Genomic DNA, 14,101 nt, shown 5'->3' with positions numbered 1-14,101 from the left:
CGTGTTTGCCACCCTCATTGCGGGTGCGGAGGCAGGGCTGTGGCTGTCATCAGCGCCGCTCTTCGGCGGATTCGTAGCGGGCATGGGGGGAGGCAGAGGAGGAAAGTACGGAGGGCTTCAGCGCTATTGGAGTCGATCGTCGAGAGAGGGCGCAGCTCCTCTGAGATTTTGTTCGGCTTGCCGATTGGAAGAAGAAAAAAAAACACCAAGATGAATGGCGCCTGTGCAGGAAACAGCACACAGGAGCTGGCTAGGCGGGCACAGCTGGAAACGCTTTGAAAACCGTTAGACAGGTGGAGAGGGCGATAGGGAGGGGGGGTCCGACGTGGAGAGAGCTTCCTCGAATATATATATATATATCTTGGCTACGATGAGCCACCGCATCCGCCACAAGGAGAGCAGGGATCAAACGGGAGTCAAAAAAAAGGGTGTATGTAGCGGTGCACATGTGCGTGTGCGTGCGTCGTAAGCGGTTGTTGTGGCACAAGAAATGTTGGGAAGAATGGGCATCGAGCAGGCAAGCGGGGGCATGGGCGAGGTAGGAGAAAAGGGACGGGTCACACCAGAAGCAATGACCGGTGGACTTGCACCAAGCTCGACATCCTTGTTGGACCTAGCGTCTGGGGAGGGGGGGCGTGAGACGTTACATGACGAGCCCCAAGCAGTTGAGAAGTCTGGACACCCATGCACTCTCATCGAGGCGCACACGCAAACGATGCCGGTACGCGCTCTTGCACGCAGCTTCCTCTGCCTGCCCCCCCCTACTGATTCCGTGTTCCATTCTTCCCTATTCCTCCATGTGGTATAGATCGCAGGCGAGGGCGCAGAGTGGTGGAGGCAGCGAGGGAGTCGGTTGACCGACGAAGAACCGTCGCTTTGCCATTCATTTTCTTTTTTTTGTGTGTGCCTTTTTTACCCCCTTTTACTCTTCGCTCCCTAGACAAAAATAAACAGGCGTTAATCAGCACGTACGTGAGTACGGGCCGCCTTTGTCTTCCCCCCTTCCTCCTTTCCCATAGTCGGTTCGTCTGCTGCACCATCTCACCGCCCACGCTGAAATACGGGCGGCGTCACCAATACATGACGCAGATGGATGCATGCAGTGGGATGACGAGAACGGAAAAGAGAGCCTCAGACCAGCATGAAAAAAAAAGAAGACCGAGAGGGCGCTGTGGATCGCATTCGCGAGAGGGAGAGGAGGATGGGTGGGGCCGTCGCCCTAAATGAAAAAAGGGAAAAACAAGAAAGCCGCAACGGACGCGTACGCTTTGACCGGCCGCGGCGACGGCGGCGAAAGTTTTTCCGTTGGCCAAAGAAAGTGAGAGGGAGACGCAGGGGCGATGACGGAAAGAAACCAAATCACTCTCTCACCAACACACACACACACACACACACACAGACACAATCCGGCCACGCCTTCAGAGCGGTGTGCTGTCATGAGGCTCGCCGAAGCAAACTCAAATGAAGAGAAAGCGAGGTGCGTCGCATGCCAGTCATAGGGCCGCTCGGCTTCCTTGGAACTGCCGCCCAACTTGGCTAGTCCCCGAGCTCGAGAATAGAATAGACTCGAGTGTCCCGGACCCGTGTGCGGTGCAGACGGGAGGATTCCATTGACGTCCCTCTTTCCCCGGACCCCTTCCCATCTACCATATATTACCCCTCCTCCCTCGCAACACACGAACACGCATCAAGCTTTCATTCCACTTCTGCGTTCCAGTAGCGAAGATGGGGGTGGGTGGGTGGGTGGGCGTCATGATGATGCTCTACAGAGGCGAGCGGAGCACAACGAAAGGGCCTGGGGGGAGGTGTGCGGGAATAGAAGGAAATCCAAGGAAAGCGTCCCCCTCCCAACGTCGTCTGCACAACACATTTGAAGTGAGGTTTACCGGAGACACCGTCATGTAAAAGAAAACAGACGCTGCCGAAGTCGATTCTCAGTGAGCCACGATGTCTCCCTCTCCTTTTTGCACACGCATGCTGAGAGAGAAGAGCACTGCCCTCACGCAAAGGCCAACGTTGCCGGCGCAGCGTCGGAGGGGTGCGCGCACAGCCCAGGAAAAAGATGCGCGAGGGAGGAGAGTCGAATCAACTCTGCAGCTGAGATACAACATTCAACTCACAAACATACACAAAGCGTCTGAGCTCCAAGCCGGAACCGAGCGGCCCATTCGAACTACTCATGACACACGCACGCACACACGCACACACATACACTTACCGGTACAAGACCAGGTAGGCCGCCAACTCTCGCCTCCTCCTAGGTAGGGCCACTTCACTGGGCAGCTGCGCTTGAGTGCTTGCGAGTTGCTTCTCAGTCTCTCGGCACATGTGCACTCGCCTTGCTGTGATGCACCCGGACGCGTATGTTTGTGTTTTTCCCTTTTCGGCCGTTTCTCTTTCCTTGAGCGAAGTACATTGAAGATGGTTGGATGCAGCAGCACGCAGTCGCCGTAACCACAGAGAGCATAGGCGACCCCCAAAGCTGCAGCGATGGAAAGCGAGAATGTGTCTCCCGTACGCACACACATGTAAAGCTCTCTACACGTCGAAGATGCGCTGTGGTAGCAACAAGAAGAGAAAAAGAAATGAAGCCGGTGAGCCAAAGGGTGAGGGAGGTGGGAGCGAAATGGCGAGATGAAAGACCGCGAAGGTCCTCACTGACCACTTCCACGCGCGCCCCACATGTATACACTCACCGTAGGCTGTGGGCGGAGGCGCCGCAGACAAGGTCGCCGGCGCACTTTCGTCTCTTCATCGCCGCTGTTCTGTTCGTCTTTTAGAGCTCTCTCTATGATGATGACGCGCTACCCCCACCGTATTTGTCCAGCAACGTCTTCTGTAGGACAATGCGACGTAACTCCGTCACGCTCGGCACAGCGCCCGCCTGCAGCTTCGAGAAGATGAGCTCGCCATCCAAGGTCACCTCAAAGGCGCCGGTCTGAAGGAGAGCGCCCCCGATCATATTCAGCAAGAAACCGGCGCCGATCAGCATACCGCGCTGTTGAGCGACGAAGTTCAGAACGGTGGCGGGCAGAAATGCGAGCTGCTGCCCTGCAAGGGCGATACCAAGGGAGGCCAGAAAAGCCGTCGAGCACACCCTTGCAGCGAGGGCGCGGAGGGGCGGGGTGGGGTAGGTACTACCCACAATGCGCACATCTTGCGCGTTTGGTAGCGTGCGTTGCAGCTGCTGCTTCATATCTTCAAAGTACTTCGCGTATCCTCACCCGGTACAGTAGAGCACCTGCAGCTCATGCCCTTGAGAGGATCGTCGCTCAGTGGGTTCTCTTTGGGCGCCTGCATATCCACCAGCACCAGCCGCGGCCGCAGCAGTGGCGTAACCCTTCCCTTGCCGATGGCTCTCCCCACCGATCGAGCTCCTCTCGTCTCTATCCATTAGGTGTACCGCCTTTTTCTTTGAGGTTTGCTCCGTCGTATCCTTAGTGTTGCTCTTCGCATCTGTGCGTTGGTGACGCCCTGAGGACAGTGACGGCACCTCACTATCAGCCTTCGCGGGTGCCGCTTCAACACCGCGTTGCTGCTGCGCCAGGGCGGCCTTGCGCTCCATTGCTGCTGTGACACGCGCGTCGAAGCTGGCCTCAGCATCCTCGCGCTCCTCGATCTTGCGCACCGCAGCGATCAGCTCCTCCTTGTTGCGAAAGGCACTGACCTGCACCTGCCCATGCGTCTTTTCATGTAACATCTGCTGCAGGTCCATCTCGTTGAGCATGTTAAGGTAGGCGTAAGGGTCCTTACTTTCATCGACAGCGGGGTGCACTTTACGCGCCGAAGCCGCAGGGCGCGCTACACACACGAGAAGAAGCGCCAGGGACGCCACAACGAGCAGCGTCGTGACCCGACGCTGGCGGCGCTTCAGGGAAAGAGTGCTGAGCATGAGTGCGCCCTACTGCGTTTTCTTTCGTTTACTACGCCTCGCGCTTCAAGAGTGAGAACAGAACGTGAGGATAAAAATGTGGCTGCTGCTGGTACGTGCGGTGGAGGCAATGAAGTGGGAGTGGAGCACTGCGCCTTTTGGGCTTGACAGCACACACACACACACAGCGGCGTGAAGCCCTTACCCCCGCGTGCACTGACAGAGAGGAGTAACGGCCAAAGAAAAGCACTTATAGAGGGAGCCGAATAGGAAGGAGACGCGGTGAATCGGTGCCAACGCAAATATGGTCGTGGGGGACGGACGTCAGCGCTCAAAGAGAGAGAGAGAGGTGAGAGCGAGGATGGGGGAGGCGTGCACTCAGATGCTCAGGACGAGGAGGGGTGTAGAGGTACAAGGAAGGCGACTGAGTAGAGAGAGGCGCGTGATCTGTCTGGTATTCCACCCCCACCCCGCCCCGCCCATCGTCGCTTCGCGCTCAACACCGTTCGCTGCCGCTCTGCTGCGCTCGACTTTTTTTTTCCCATTTACCTTTTTGTCATTTCGAGCGCGCTCGAGCACTTTTGAGGTTTGTTTTGTCGCGCATCTGGAGTATGAGCAGAGCGAGATTCCGCCCGCCGAGGTGTTCGGTAGCCCTGCACCGCCGAGCGCCTTCTACAACCCCGCCATCATTTTGGCAGCGTAGTAGTCCTTCAAGAGCGTCCTCTCCAGGAGCAGGTTGCTCAGCAGCTCTGCTGTCGGCAACCGCCCATCCGCGTCCAGACCAGAGTAGATACGTTCGCCGTCCAAGAAAACCTCAAAGGCGCTGTTCTGCAGCGCAGCGCCACTCAGTGTATTTAGCAAGAAGCCGGTACTGATTATGAGACCGCGACGCTGGCGCAGGACAGCGCGCGCCGATTCTGAAAGGAAATTCAGCTGATCCGACAGAAGGGCAAGCCCTACCGTGGCGAAGAAGGCCCCCTGCAGCGCCTTGCCGATGAGGGCCTTGCCGGAACTAATCGGGTACGCCTGCCCAATGATGCTGAAGTCAGCCAGGTTCGGCAGACTCGTTGCTTCTGATTCCTGCAGCTCCTTCCGAAGCTCCTCAAACTTTGAACGATAGCCGTCCGCTTCGTTGTAGAGGACGAGCAGCTCGTACTGTGCCTGGACACCGTCGGAGTCGCCAGCATCTGCCGGTTTAGCGCTGTCGCTGCGAGCGCGACTGCTCCTGAGACCACGATACGTTGCTTTGCGATGCGATTGCTGCGCTGCATACCAGCGTGCAGCGGCGGCGACCTCTGCACGGAACGCGATCTGCGCTGACTCCTTCTGCTCCAAATCATAGAGGGCTCCAATGAGCGCTTCACGGTCCTTATAGAGGCGCAAGTTCACCCAACCCTTCTTCTCTGACAGCAGCGCTTTCAGCTCCTCAAAGCTCAGCTTGTCGAGGTGAGCAGTCGGCGACTCGGTCGAGGCGCCTGCAGTAGCCGCTGCTCTTGACGCCACCGCCTCTGCTTCTGCCTCGTCCTTGTAGTTGTACTGCGGGTTCATTGGTAGCACCTCGCCAGCTTCTGGTGCATGAAACTTGGCGAGCTCAACAGTGATGTTGTCGTCACTAGCGTGCTGTTCCTCAGCAGTCCACTCTTGGCTTGGCTCCACCGTCGCCATGGCAGGAAGCAGTACGCCGCTCCATTGTGGGCGTCTAGCACTTATGAGGGAGTTGCCGTATCTGCCCCTTTCGTTTCCACCGCCAAACAGGAGGGCGGCAAGGAGAAGGCCCGCCAAAACCAGCTGCACAGCGCGCGCGTGGCGGATACCACGTCCCTGTGACACTGGGGCCAATGAGCGTACAGAGTCCATTCGCCTCAAAGTGCTTTTTGTTTTCGCTCTTCGAGCTTCAGTTCCACGCTCGCCTCGACAGCAGTGTTGGCCAGCGAGCTGGCGCGGGAAGCGCGCGAGAGGAGCCTATACGAGAAGGCGAATTCGCGGCCAACAACGCACGCGGTGCGCACTCGAGGGAGATGGCGAAGAGAGAGAGGGAGGCGCCACCACTGAGAGAAACGGAAGAGAGAGAGGGAGGCGCCACCACTGAGAGAAACGGAAGAGAGGCGCCCCTGGTGCGTACGATGTGAGCAAGAGAAGCGACTAAGTAAGCCGAGATCGAGATCGACAGGAGGGCGCAGGGGTGAGGATAACGCAAAGAAATAGCAAGCGATATAGTGCAGGCGCAAAAGAGGGGGCGCTTCTGACCCGTCAACGAAGTCGCAGCTGTACGGATGTTTGGTGTGCGCGCGTGTGCCGGAGGAAGAGGATGGGGAGGGGAGTGAGAATTGGAACATGCCCTTAAAATGCTGTTATTGAGGCTGCGGATTTGGTAAACGAGAGGGCGAATACGCTGCGAGCGTCGTGGTGAATGCTGTGAAATACACACTGCTACACGTGCGAGAAGGATGCTGCGCACGCCCTTTTCCGGGCGAGAGAAAAATGCGGAAGACAACACACACACACACACAAAGATGATGCGAAGGCGTCGAGAAGGTTCTACAGGGCAAGCCACAGACCCCTAAAAAGGGTGTGTGGCTGGGTGGGGGTAGTCGTGCAACTTTTTCCTTGTCGGGCCAGCAAGAGCAACACCCTGTACAGTGGTGTGTGAGGAGAGTGCTGGTGCTGGGGGTCGCAGCTTTGTGTGTGTGCTGGCTACGGCTGCCAAGCAGTGCGCATCCGACGACTCCCAGCATGGCTACTACTGGCCCTTTTCAATTTTGTTTTCTCGTTTGCTTTGCAAGGCACCGACGCGATCTAAAAGAGTCAAAAAAAAAACAGTCGGAAAGGCAGCAAACCTGCGCACCACGCTCGGCGTCGATCCTCTTGAGGTGACGGAACGGACGGATCAGCCGAGGGTCGATGATGAACACAGCACAGAGAAACAGAGAGCGAGAGCATTCTAATCAGAGCATGTGTACCTCCGCTTACACCCCTGATTTCAAGCTTGACTTGAAGGGTGGTGGTGGTGGAGAGGAGCAGCACCAGAGGCTCCGGGGATGCCTACCGGATGAAGGCGCGCCAAAGCCTCTTCTTCGCTCGTTTATTAACGGTTCTTTCCTCCCCCACCCCCATTCCTCTCGTCCGTTCGGTAACCTCCTCTGGGCACCCGCTGTCGACCTCTTTGTGCGAGAGAGCACGCGCCTGTGCTCCGCAAAACGTCACCACGCATTTTTTTTGCCCTTCGCATGGGTGCCAGTGTCCTCGCCTCAGACATTCGAGGGGTAGGGTGGTGTACGCCAAAACGCCCAAGGGAGGAAGAGCGGAGAGGAGCTCCATCGGAATCCAAGAGGTAGGGGGCAGAAAGGGTGTCGAGGGATACGGCGCCGCCACGCAGCAAGCAACTATAGAATAAAGCACAGCAAGCGCGTGCTTGAAGGTTTGCGTGCGCGCCTGCCCAGAGACGCCCGTTTACGACTCAGCCGCTGACAAAGTACACAGAGACGCCGTTGTGTCACTTGGCAGATGCGCGGCGCGTCGCATTGGCTGCTGCTGCTGCTGCCTCTCGCCTCACTCGTGAAATAACCGCCTCGAAGGCGCTACTGCTGCTGTGCGTAGCGACAGATGGATGCGGGGATGCCGCTGCCGTACTCGCGCTGTGGCTGCGGCGCACTAGGCTCACGGAGGCTTCGACTGTGGGGCTTTTGCGCGGGTGCGCTCCCCCGATGCTTCGACGATGAGCACCGACGACGACGCTCTCGCTGCAGGTGCCTCGGCGTGACTGTGTGAGAGTTGCCGCTAGGGGCTTCAGCGGGGATGACGTGACCTGTAGCGGGCGCGTATCAATGAAGTGGAAAAAAGCGCGTGTGCGCTCGGCCCACTTCAGCATGTCGGCCCTCCTCCGTAGCTCCTTCTGCGAGAGCACTCTAGGCGGCTTCATACCTGCGGCAGGGGCCGTGGCTTGCCTTTCACTCGCTGCTGCTCCCGCCGCCATGGTGCTCTCCATGTCACGCTGCAGTTGGCTGTATGGACTCGCCTGTTGTTGCGGCGCGCTGAGAGAGGTGCGCGCCGCGCGCTGGCGGGCCGGACTGGGGGTGGACATGTTTGCACTATTGAACTTGCTGGGGTGCAATATCGCAGTGACGGATGGCCGAGTAGCTGCAGCACTGGCGGCGCCACGGCGAGCGCGCGAGCGGGGCAGGATAGCCTGCACATCCTGCTCCCGATCCTGCCGATTCGCCTCCTGCGTTAGCGAGAAGGACTCGCCGTCGGCGTCATCGCCCTGACTGTCGCCCCCCATCTCAACGAACAGAGGAAGTCGCTCGTCATCATGGAGACCGTCTTCGTCGAGCAAGTTCAGTGAACGTCCTGGCGCTGGAAGGCTGATGCTTTTATTTGCGGCAGCCCCCATGGCGAGGCGCCTGCACTCATGCATCGTAGTCGGCACATGCGCCCCTTCGGTTGGGACCGTCGCAGCTGTGGTGGCAGAGGTTTGCACAGAGCTCGGCGGCAAGCCAGCCAGCGCGGTTGTCCTCGCTGCGCCGCTTGTGCTCGTTTCCTCCTCGTCCCCAAGCTGGAAGAGACTGATTTGAGTGCTGCTGAGCAGCGGCTCCTCTAGCCCTGGGCCGCTGTCGCGCGCCGCGTAGTCGTCCTCGTCCCGATCGTCCTCAAGGGCTGCCCACAACGGCGATTGTGGGCTTGGAACTTTGTACCCGGGCTTCAGCTGCACAGGGCGCGTTGTCGTGGGCGGATTCGCACGCAAAATGGCTTGCACCGCCTCATCGTGGGAAGAAGGACGAGAGGTGGATGAGGCGGCGGGGGAGGCGGAGTTTGCCGCAGATGCGACGGACAACGCAGAGGATGGGATCGCCTTGCCAATGGCGGCCTGTGGCTGCGGGCGCCGAGCGACCGTCGCAGGAGTGAAGAGCGCTTGCTCGAGAGCGGGCTCCTGCGGTGTCACGCACCGGTCCTCGGCGAGTGCCGAGTAGGGCGGCGCTTGCCGCTGGCTCAAAAGCTGCGAGGTGGGGGTTCGCTGCAGGTGCGATGGGGAGTCTTTTGTTGCCGTTGCCTCAAAGACGACCTCCTCGGCGTGCGTCTTCGCGCCACGCCCCAGCTGAGGAGTACCGCTGATGCGTCCGTTGTCGCTGCCAAATGGCCCCGAGGGACGCGAACGTTGTGGGGGGCGTGCCACGTTCCCAGTGGCTACCGAGGCACTTGGGCTGCGACCATCTCTCGAATCACTGCGGCTGCTGTGCTCCGTCCAACTTCGCGCTCGTTTGCGTCCACCGATGGCAGAGGTGACCACATTGTCGAGCGACGGCGACTTGGCGGTCGTCATAGATGGCGGAGAGGGGGCGCTCATAGGAGAGGTAATCGTGGAAGCCCCGTGCGCTGCGACTGTGCTGCCGTGACCCTTGCTGCTACGGGTGCTGATGCTGCAATGCCTGCTCGTCGAGGGTGCCGTGGTGGCGGTGGTGAGAGCCATCGACTCCGTCTCGCGTGGGGAGGCGGCGACCTTTTCATGGCCGGCATCGACATGCGCCGTTAAGCGCTTCATGCTGACCGACCTCGGCGGCGGCATTTGGCGCTGCAGAAGGCAAAAGGGAAAGGGTGACGTCCCCAATGGACCTCCTCAGAAAAAAAGAAAAGGACAGGAGAAACCCCAAGACGCGCTTTCTCTGCGCAGCACTCACAAGACGCCGGGCGCTCGCAAAGAGCGCGACAGCCAGCGAACGGGTAGGCGAGGAAACGGAGGCGTCCAATATACGAACGCCGTGAGGGAAAGAAATGAGGTTGGGCCCGATGTGCCGTCGTAGACTGGGAAGTACTTGCTCAGTGACTGGTAAGCATCAGAACGTCTATGCGAGAGGTGTAGGTGTGCGTGTGCGTGTATGGGTGTGTGTGTGTGGAACGCCTGCGGGTGCGGCGATGCGGATGAGCAACAATAAATGTGCGTCTAGGGGTGCAGGCGCGCTTCTAAAAAATAGGTGCGAAGGCAGGGGGAGGAAGAGGATTGGAGGAGGAGGGGGGGAGGTGAGGAGGCGAAAAAAAAGGAGACCAAAGGTGATCTGTCACAATGTATGTGGGCGTGTAGATGCCCAAAATGAAAGGTGCTAGAAAGCGCTGACGGAGTCGTAAGTGTAAACGTACACCGTTCGCGCCCCTTTCCAGCATACAGAGAGATGGACTCAGTAAGGCGGACAGGAGCAAAACGCGCGTATGTGTGTATATACTTGTGTCGACCACGCCAATCTATGCGGATACAAGCGACTATTTGGGGCCAGTGAGGAAAGGACGTAGGCTCCTGTGCGCTTGTGTGCGAAAGTGAAGGGGGGCTGCAGAAAGCAGGGTTAGAAGATAAACAGCACTGTCAAAGAAAAGCACCGAGCGCAAGCGGTTTCGGCAGTGCGAGCACGTGCTCAGTTCCATGGGATTCTTCTCCCATGTGCTGCGACTTGGCCTGGGGTACAAAGCGACGCAGCCGAGACGGCCAAGCTGCGCACACACGCAGGCAGATTCGCCAGTGCGCGAAGCGGCGCCATCGTGTCCGCGGTCTCTCCATTAGCGAGCCATCCGTGTGACCTGCCGCGCGCCGAACGGCCCCCGTCGACGCCTGCTTGAGTCGGTGCGTCTCTTTCTCTCTCTTTCTGTGCACGATGACTTAAAAAGCCCCGGGTAGCAGGCTGTGCTGCATTACTCGTTAGGTCGAAAGCGAAACAAAGGAAGAGGAGACACACCAACATATAAGAAGCGCTGTGTTAACGTCATGCCATCAATACCATTCCACACACCACAGCCACACTCGCAGCTACTTACTTCGACCCTGAATTCCACCTCCCCTCCTCTCCGTCGTCTGCGTGCGCGAATGTGTGCATGAAAGGCGGTATCATGCTGCGAGGAGAGTGAAGAATGGCAGACTCGAGGAGCGCGCTTGACTAGCGGCCGCCACGCCCACGTCCATGCCCTCCTCTCCCGCCACGGAACGACAATGGAGAAAGGCTGCCTGATCCACCTCGATCGCTGCGGCGACCACGGCCCTCCGTGCGTGGCCACTTGCCTTGAGGGAGTGCCGCACCGCGCGGCGTTTTCCCCGGTGCGCCACCTCTGCCTCTCCCTCGGCCTCCTGCATAGTTTGGCACTTCAAGTGGCGCATCGGGGTCTTCGCCTTCCTCACGCAGGCGCTTCGACAATTTCGCCGCAATCGCTTCGCCCTCCTCATCGTTAATCTCCCCCGGGTTTAAGAGAGCGGTGCTCTTCACGTTTCCGTAGCGCCGAGAAGTGCGGTCGGAGTCCACTTGGCGGAAGCCCTTCTGCCGGCGGCGCTCGATCCGGCGACGATCCCGCTCGTTGCTCTCCTTGTCAAGGTAGGCTGCATAGCAGTTCATGGGAGCAATCATGTTCAGCTGCCGATCATCGAGCGCCAAGATTTCCTCGATAGACAGCGTGAAGTCTTCTGGGGGCACCTCACGGTACCGGAAGCCGCCGCCACCGCCTGCGCCAGCCAAGGATGCCGAGGCAGCATCCCGGTGCAGCTGGTAGTACTCCTCTTCTTTTTGCTTCAGGGACGCTTGCAGGCGCTCGAGCAGGTCGGCATCGGCCTCGTTCTTGCCGCTAGAGGAGGCGATCAGGTCACTCAGCTGCTGACGCTCCTTTTCCAGCTGCCGCAGCGCTTCTGTCGGGTAGAGGAGCGCGAGCGCGTCACAGGCGCCGGCTTCCGATGGGGGCCCAAAGTCGTCGTCGAAAAGAACCTCAGCGCTGTCGCCTTTCTTCTTCGCCTTTGCCGCCGAGGCCGTCGACATCATCGACTGCGCTACTTCCAGTGACTCCGCCGCAAACAGCGCAGGGGCTACGCCCGACCTGATGGCCTCTGCTGTGCCGCTGCCGTCCTCGTCACAATCCTTGTCGAGCTCTTCGTCGAAGTAGGCCAGTTCGTCCTCGTCCACGTTCCTTTCGTCGTAGTAATCCCCGTCGAAGAGCTGCGCCATCTTGCGGTCGAACTCCGCCGGGTCGAACGGGGCGTCGAGGTCCTTGTCCGACCACACCTCCTTGAGCTTCGCCAGCTGCGCCTCCTCTTCCGTATTCCCGCCAGACCTTCCGGTGGCCGATGCCTTTAGTCCTGCGACGGAGGCGATAAGAGCACGCTGGTCCTCGATCTCCTTGCGCTTCAGGTGCTTCAGCCGCTTCAGCTCCTCAACTTGCTGCGCACGTGCCGCTTCTGCGCGCTCTCGGCGCCGCTGCCGCGCGTCCTTGCGCGCGGTATCCGGCTTACGAAGGAGACCCGCGGCGGCCTCGCCAATGGGACGGGGAAACGTCTGTACGCGCGCAGCCGGTGCGCCGCCGTTAGCTGCCTCCTCCTCCGCCTCTTGGTGGCGGTATTTCCTCTCTTGGTATTCCCGCTCCCAAACCTCGGCATCGTTGAAGAAGGCTTCGTCCTCCTCCTCGCGGGCGAGTTGGGCGAGGCGCTCGTAGTATGAGCCAGCTTGCTCCCCCTCGGCCTCCCCGTCGCTGCCTTCTGCCTCCTCGCCACCGTTGGTCCTAGTTTTGGGCGTTCCGTTTTTCTTTCGAGATGTACCAGGGCGCCAGAGTTCTTGAATGAAGAAGTCGCGCAGGAATGCTTCGCTATCGCTTTCGTTGTCAGTGCCACTTGCTGCGCCGTCACTGCCGGCCTTCTGCGGCTTCTTCCCACCTTTCTTTGCGGAGGCGGTGGACAAAGTCAGTGCAAACGCCTCCTCCAGCAGCCGCTTCTCCTCTTCACTGGCCCCCCGTCTCTGCTCCTCTTCGTCTGCGCTGCCCTCATCGCTGGTGGCCCCCGCTGGTGCTGATCCGTAAGCTGAGTTGGCGCTGCGGACCACTTCAAAACTGTTCGTGCTATCCTCCACCCCACGCAAGAAAGCCGCGCGGAGCTTTGCCTCCTCTGCGTTTTGTGGCCGCAGCTTCCGCAGTCCGTCACGCTCGCCTGCCTCCTTGGAGTCGTCCACTACAGCATCCTCCGACCCAGCGGTGGCCAGGAGGGCGCGCTGGTACTCGTCGGAGAGAGTGAACTTGTGCTTGGCAGTCGCCTTGCTCCGCTTCTGCGCCATGCGTCGCTCGAAGATCTCGGTGTTCACGCGAATCTGCTCCTCGGCAGGAGGGAAGAAGCGCTGCTTGAGGAGCTCCTCCTTGGGTAGTAGGGGCTTCGTGGCGGCGCCGGTGCTGAGAGGTGAGGAAGGCGAGTCCTCATCGTGGCTGGCAGAGCCAGCCGTCGCTGTTTTGTCTTTCTTTGCACTACTGCCGACGCTGAGCGGCACCGTAGCCTTCCGCACCGCCAAGAGAGCCTTCGCAAAGCTGAGATTGTTCTCACGGGTGAGAAGAACCGCATCGTCGTCTTCCTCGGACTCCTCATCGTCGGAGCCGCACTCTTCACTCTTTTCCGTGTCGTCACTGTCGAAGCCGAGTGCGGCTGCCTTGCTAAGCCTCCCCTTGTACTTCTCCGCTAATGTGTGAAGCTCCTGCTTACGCTTCTGCTCCTCGTAACGCGCCGCGTACGCTTTATTGATGCGCAACCCCGTGTCCTCGTCGCTACTGTCTGCCTCGTTGTCACCGTCCTTTGTGGCGTTCGGCAGCAGGCGCTGCTGGCTCTCTGCCGCACCGTCATGGACTGTCCGAAAGGAGAAGCCCTGCACGTGCGCTGTGTGACTGGCAGAGGCACCTGCTTTGCCACGCGCGGCCGCTGCTGCGGGCGAGGCGGACGCAGACGCGCCCGCTGTCGTCTGCAAGCGAGACTTTTCCTTCCTCGACGTTACCACGCCTGTTGCTTCTTCCTCCGCCTCATCGTCAGATGAGGAGTCGCTGCCTAGCAGGTCCCTCTTTTCTGCGTTTTGTGGCTGTACCACCGACAGCGCCGTGCGGGTGGACGCGCCTGATGAAGCGAGGGGATGCGCACGGGGCAGCCTGGCGCGGCCGCTCTCCGCGTGCGGGTTCTTGCGGCGCTCCCGTTCTGCCGCTGCGGCCATCTCCCGTGCGAGCAAATCACCACCGTGCTTCTCCCCTTCGCCATCCGTCGAGGACGAGTCATCCGAGTCGAACACGACACGAGGCGGCAATCTCGCCGAGGCGGAGGAGGGTGGGGCCGTGTGCGGCATGTGCACGCGCCTTTGTAGTGTGTAGGGCTGATTTCTCCTCCTCTTCGACACGCACGCGGCTGCTGGAGAAGCGTTGGAAAGTTCCGCGGTGATGCCCACTGGAGGAGAAAAGGGGGCGAGAGAGAGACGT

At 59.7% G+C, this 14,101-nt stretch overlaps 5 protein-coding genes across 5 annotated transcripts; all 5 read right to left on the bottom strand.

Moving 5' to 3' along the window:
• Positions 1-2,788: 2,788 nt before the first annotated feature.
• On the bottom strand, positions 2,789-3,196 carry LSCM1_00865 (uncharacterized protein; the record flags this gene model as incomplete). Its single annotated transcript, XM_067318498.1, has 1 exon — positions 2,789-3,196. The coding sequence occupies one exon, from the start codon at positions 3,194-3,196 to the stop codon at positions 2,789-2,791; it is 408 nt and encodes a 135-aa protein (XP_067174603.1).
• Positions 3,197-3,220: 24 nt separating this feature from the next.
• LSCM1_00864 (uncharacterized protein) lies at positions 3,221-3,892 on the bottom strand (the record flags this gene model as incomplete). The annotated part of the gene is made up of 1 exon (XM_067318497.1): positions 3,221-3,892. The coding sequence occupies one exon, from the start codon at positions 3,890-3,892 to the stop codon at positions 3,221-3,223; it is 672 nt and encodes a 223-aa protein (XP_067174602.1).
• Positions 3,893-4,543: 651 nt separating this feature from the next.
• LSCM1_00863 (uncharacterized protein) lies at positions 4,544-5,728 on the bottom strand (the record flags this gene model as incomplete). The annotated part of the gene is made up of 1 exon (XM_067318496.1): positions 4,544-5,728. The coding sequence occupies one exon, from the start codon at positions 5,726-5,728 to the stop codon at positions 4,544-4,546; it is 1,185 nt and encodes a 394-aa protein (XP_067174601.1).
• Positions 5,729-7,364: 1,636 nt separating this feature from the next.
• Positions 7,365-9,431, bottom strand: LSCM1_00862 (uncharacterized protein; the record flags this gene model as incomplete). Its single annotated transcript, XM_067318495.1, has 1 exon — positions 7,365-9,431. One exon carries the CDS (start codon positions 9,429-9,431, stop codon positions 7,365-7,367), a length of 2,067 nt encoding a protein of 688 aa, XP_067174600.1.
• A 1,354-nt stretch (positions 9,432-10,785) lies between these two features.
• Positions 10,786-13,971, bottom strand: LSCM1_00861 (uncharacterized protein; the record flags this gene model as incomplete). Its single annotated transcript, XM_067318494.1, has 1 exon — positions 10,786-13,971. One exon carries the CDS (start codon positions 13,969-13,971, stop codon positions 10,786-10,788), a length of 3,186 nt encoding a protein of 1,061 aa, XP_067174599.1.
• Positions 13,972-14,101: the final 130 nt, after the last annotated feature.

This window comes from Leishmania martiniquensis, chromosome 35, assembly GCF_017916325.1.
Source record: "Leishmania martiniquensis isolate LSCM1 chromosome 35, whole genome shotgun sequence".
NCBI lineage: Eukaryota > Euglenozoa > Kinetoplastea > Trypanosomatida > Trypanosomatidae > Leishmania > Leishmania martiniquensis.
Note: the sequence above shows the minus strand (reverse complement) of the source record. Positions and strands in the feature narration are given on the sequence as shown.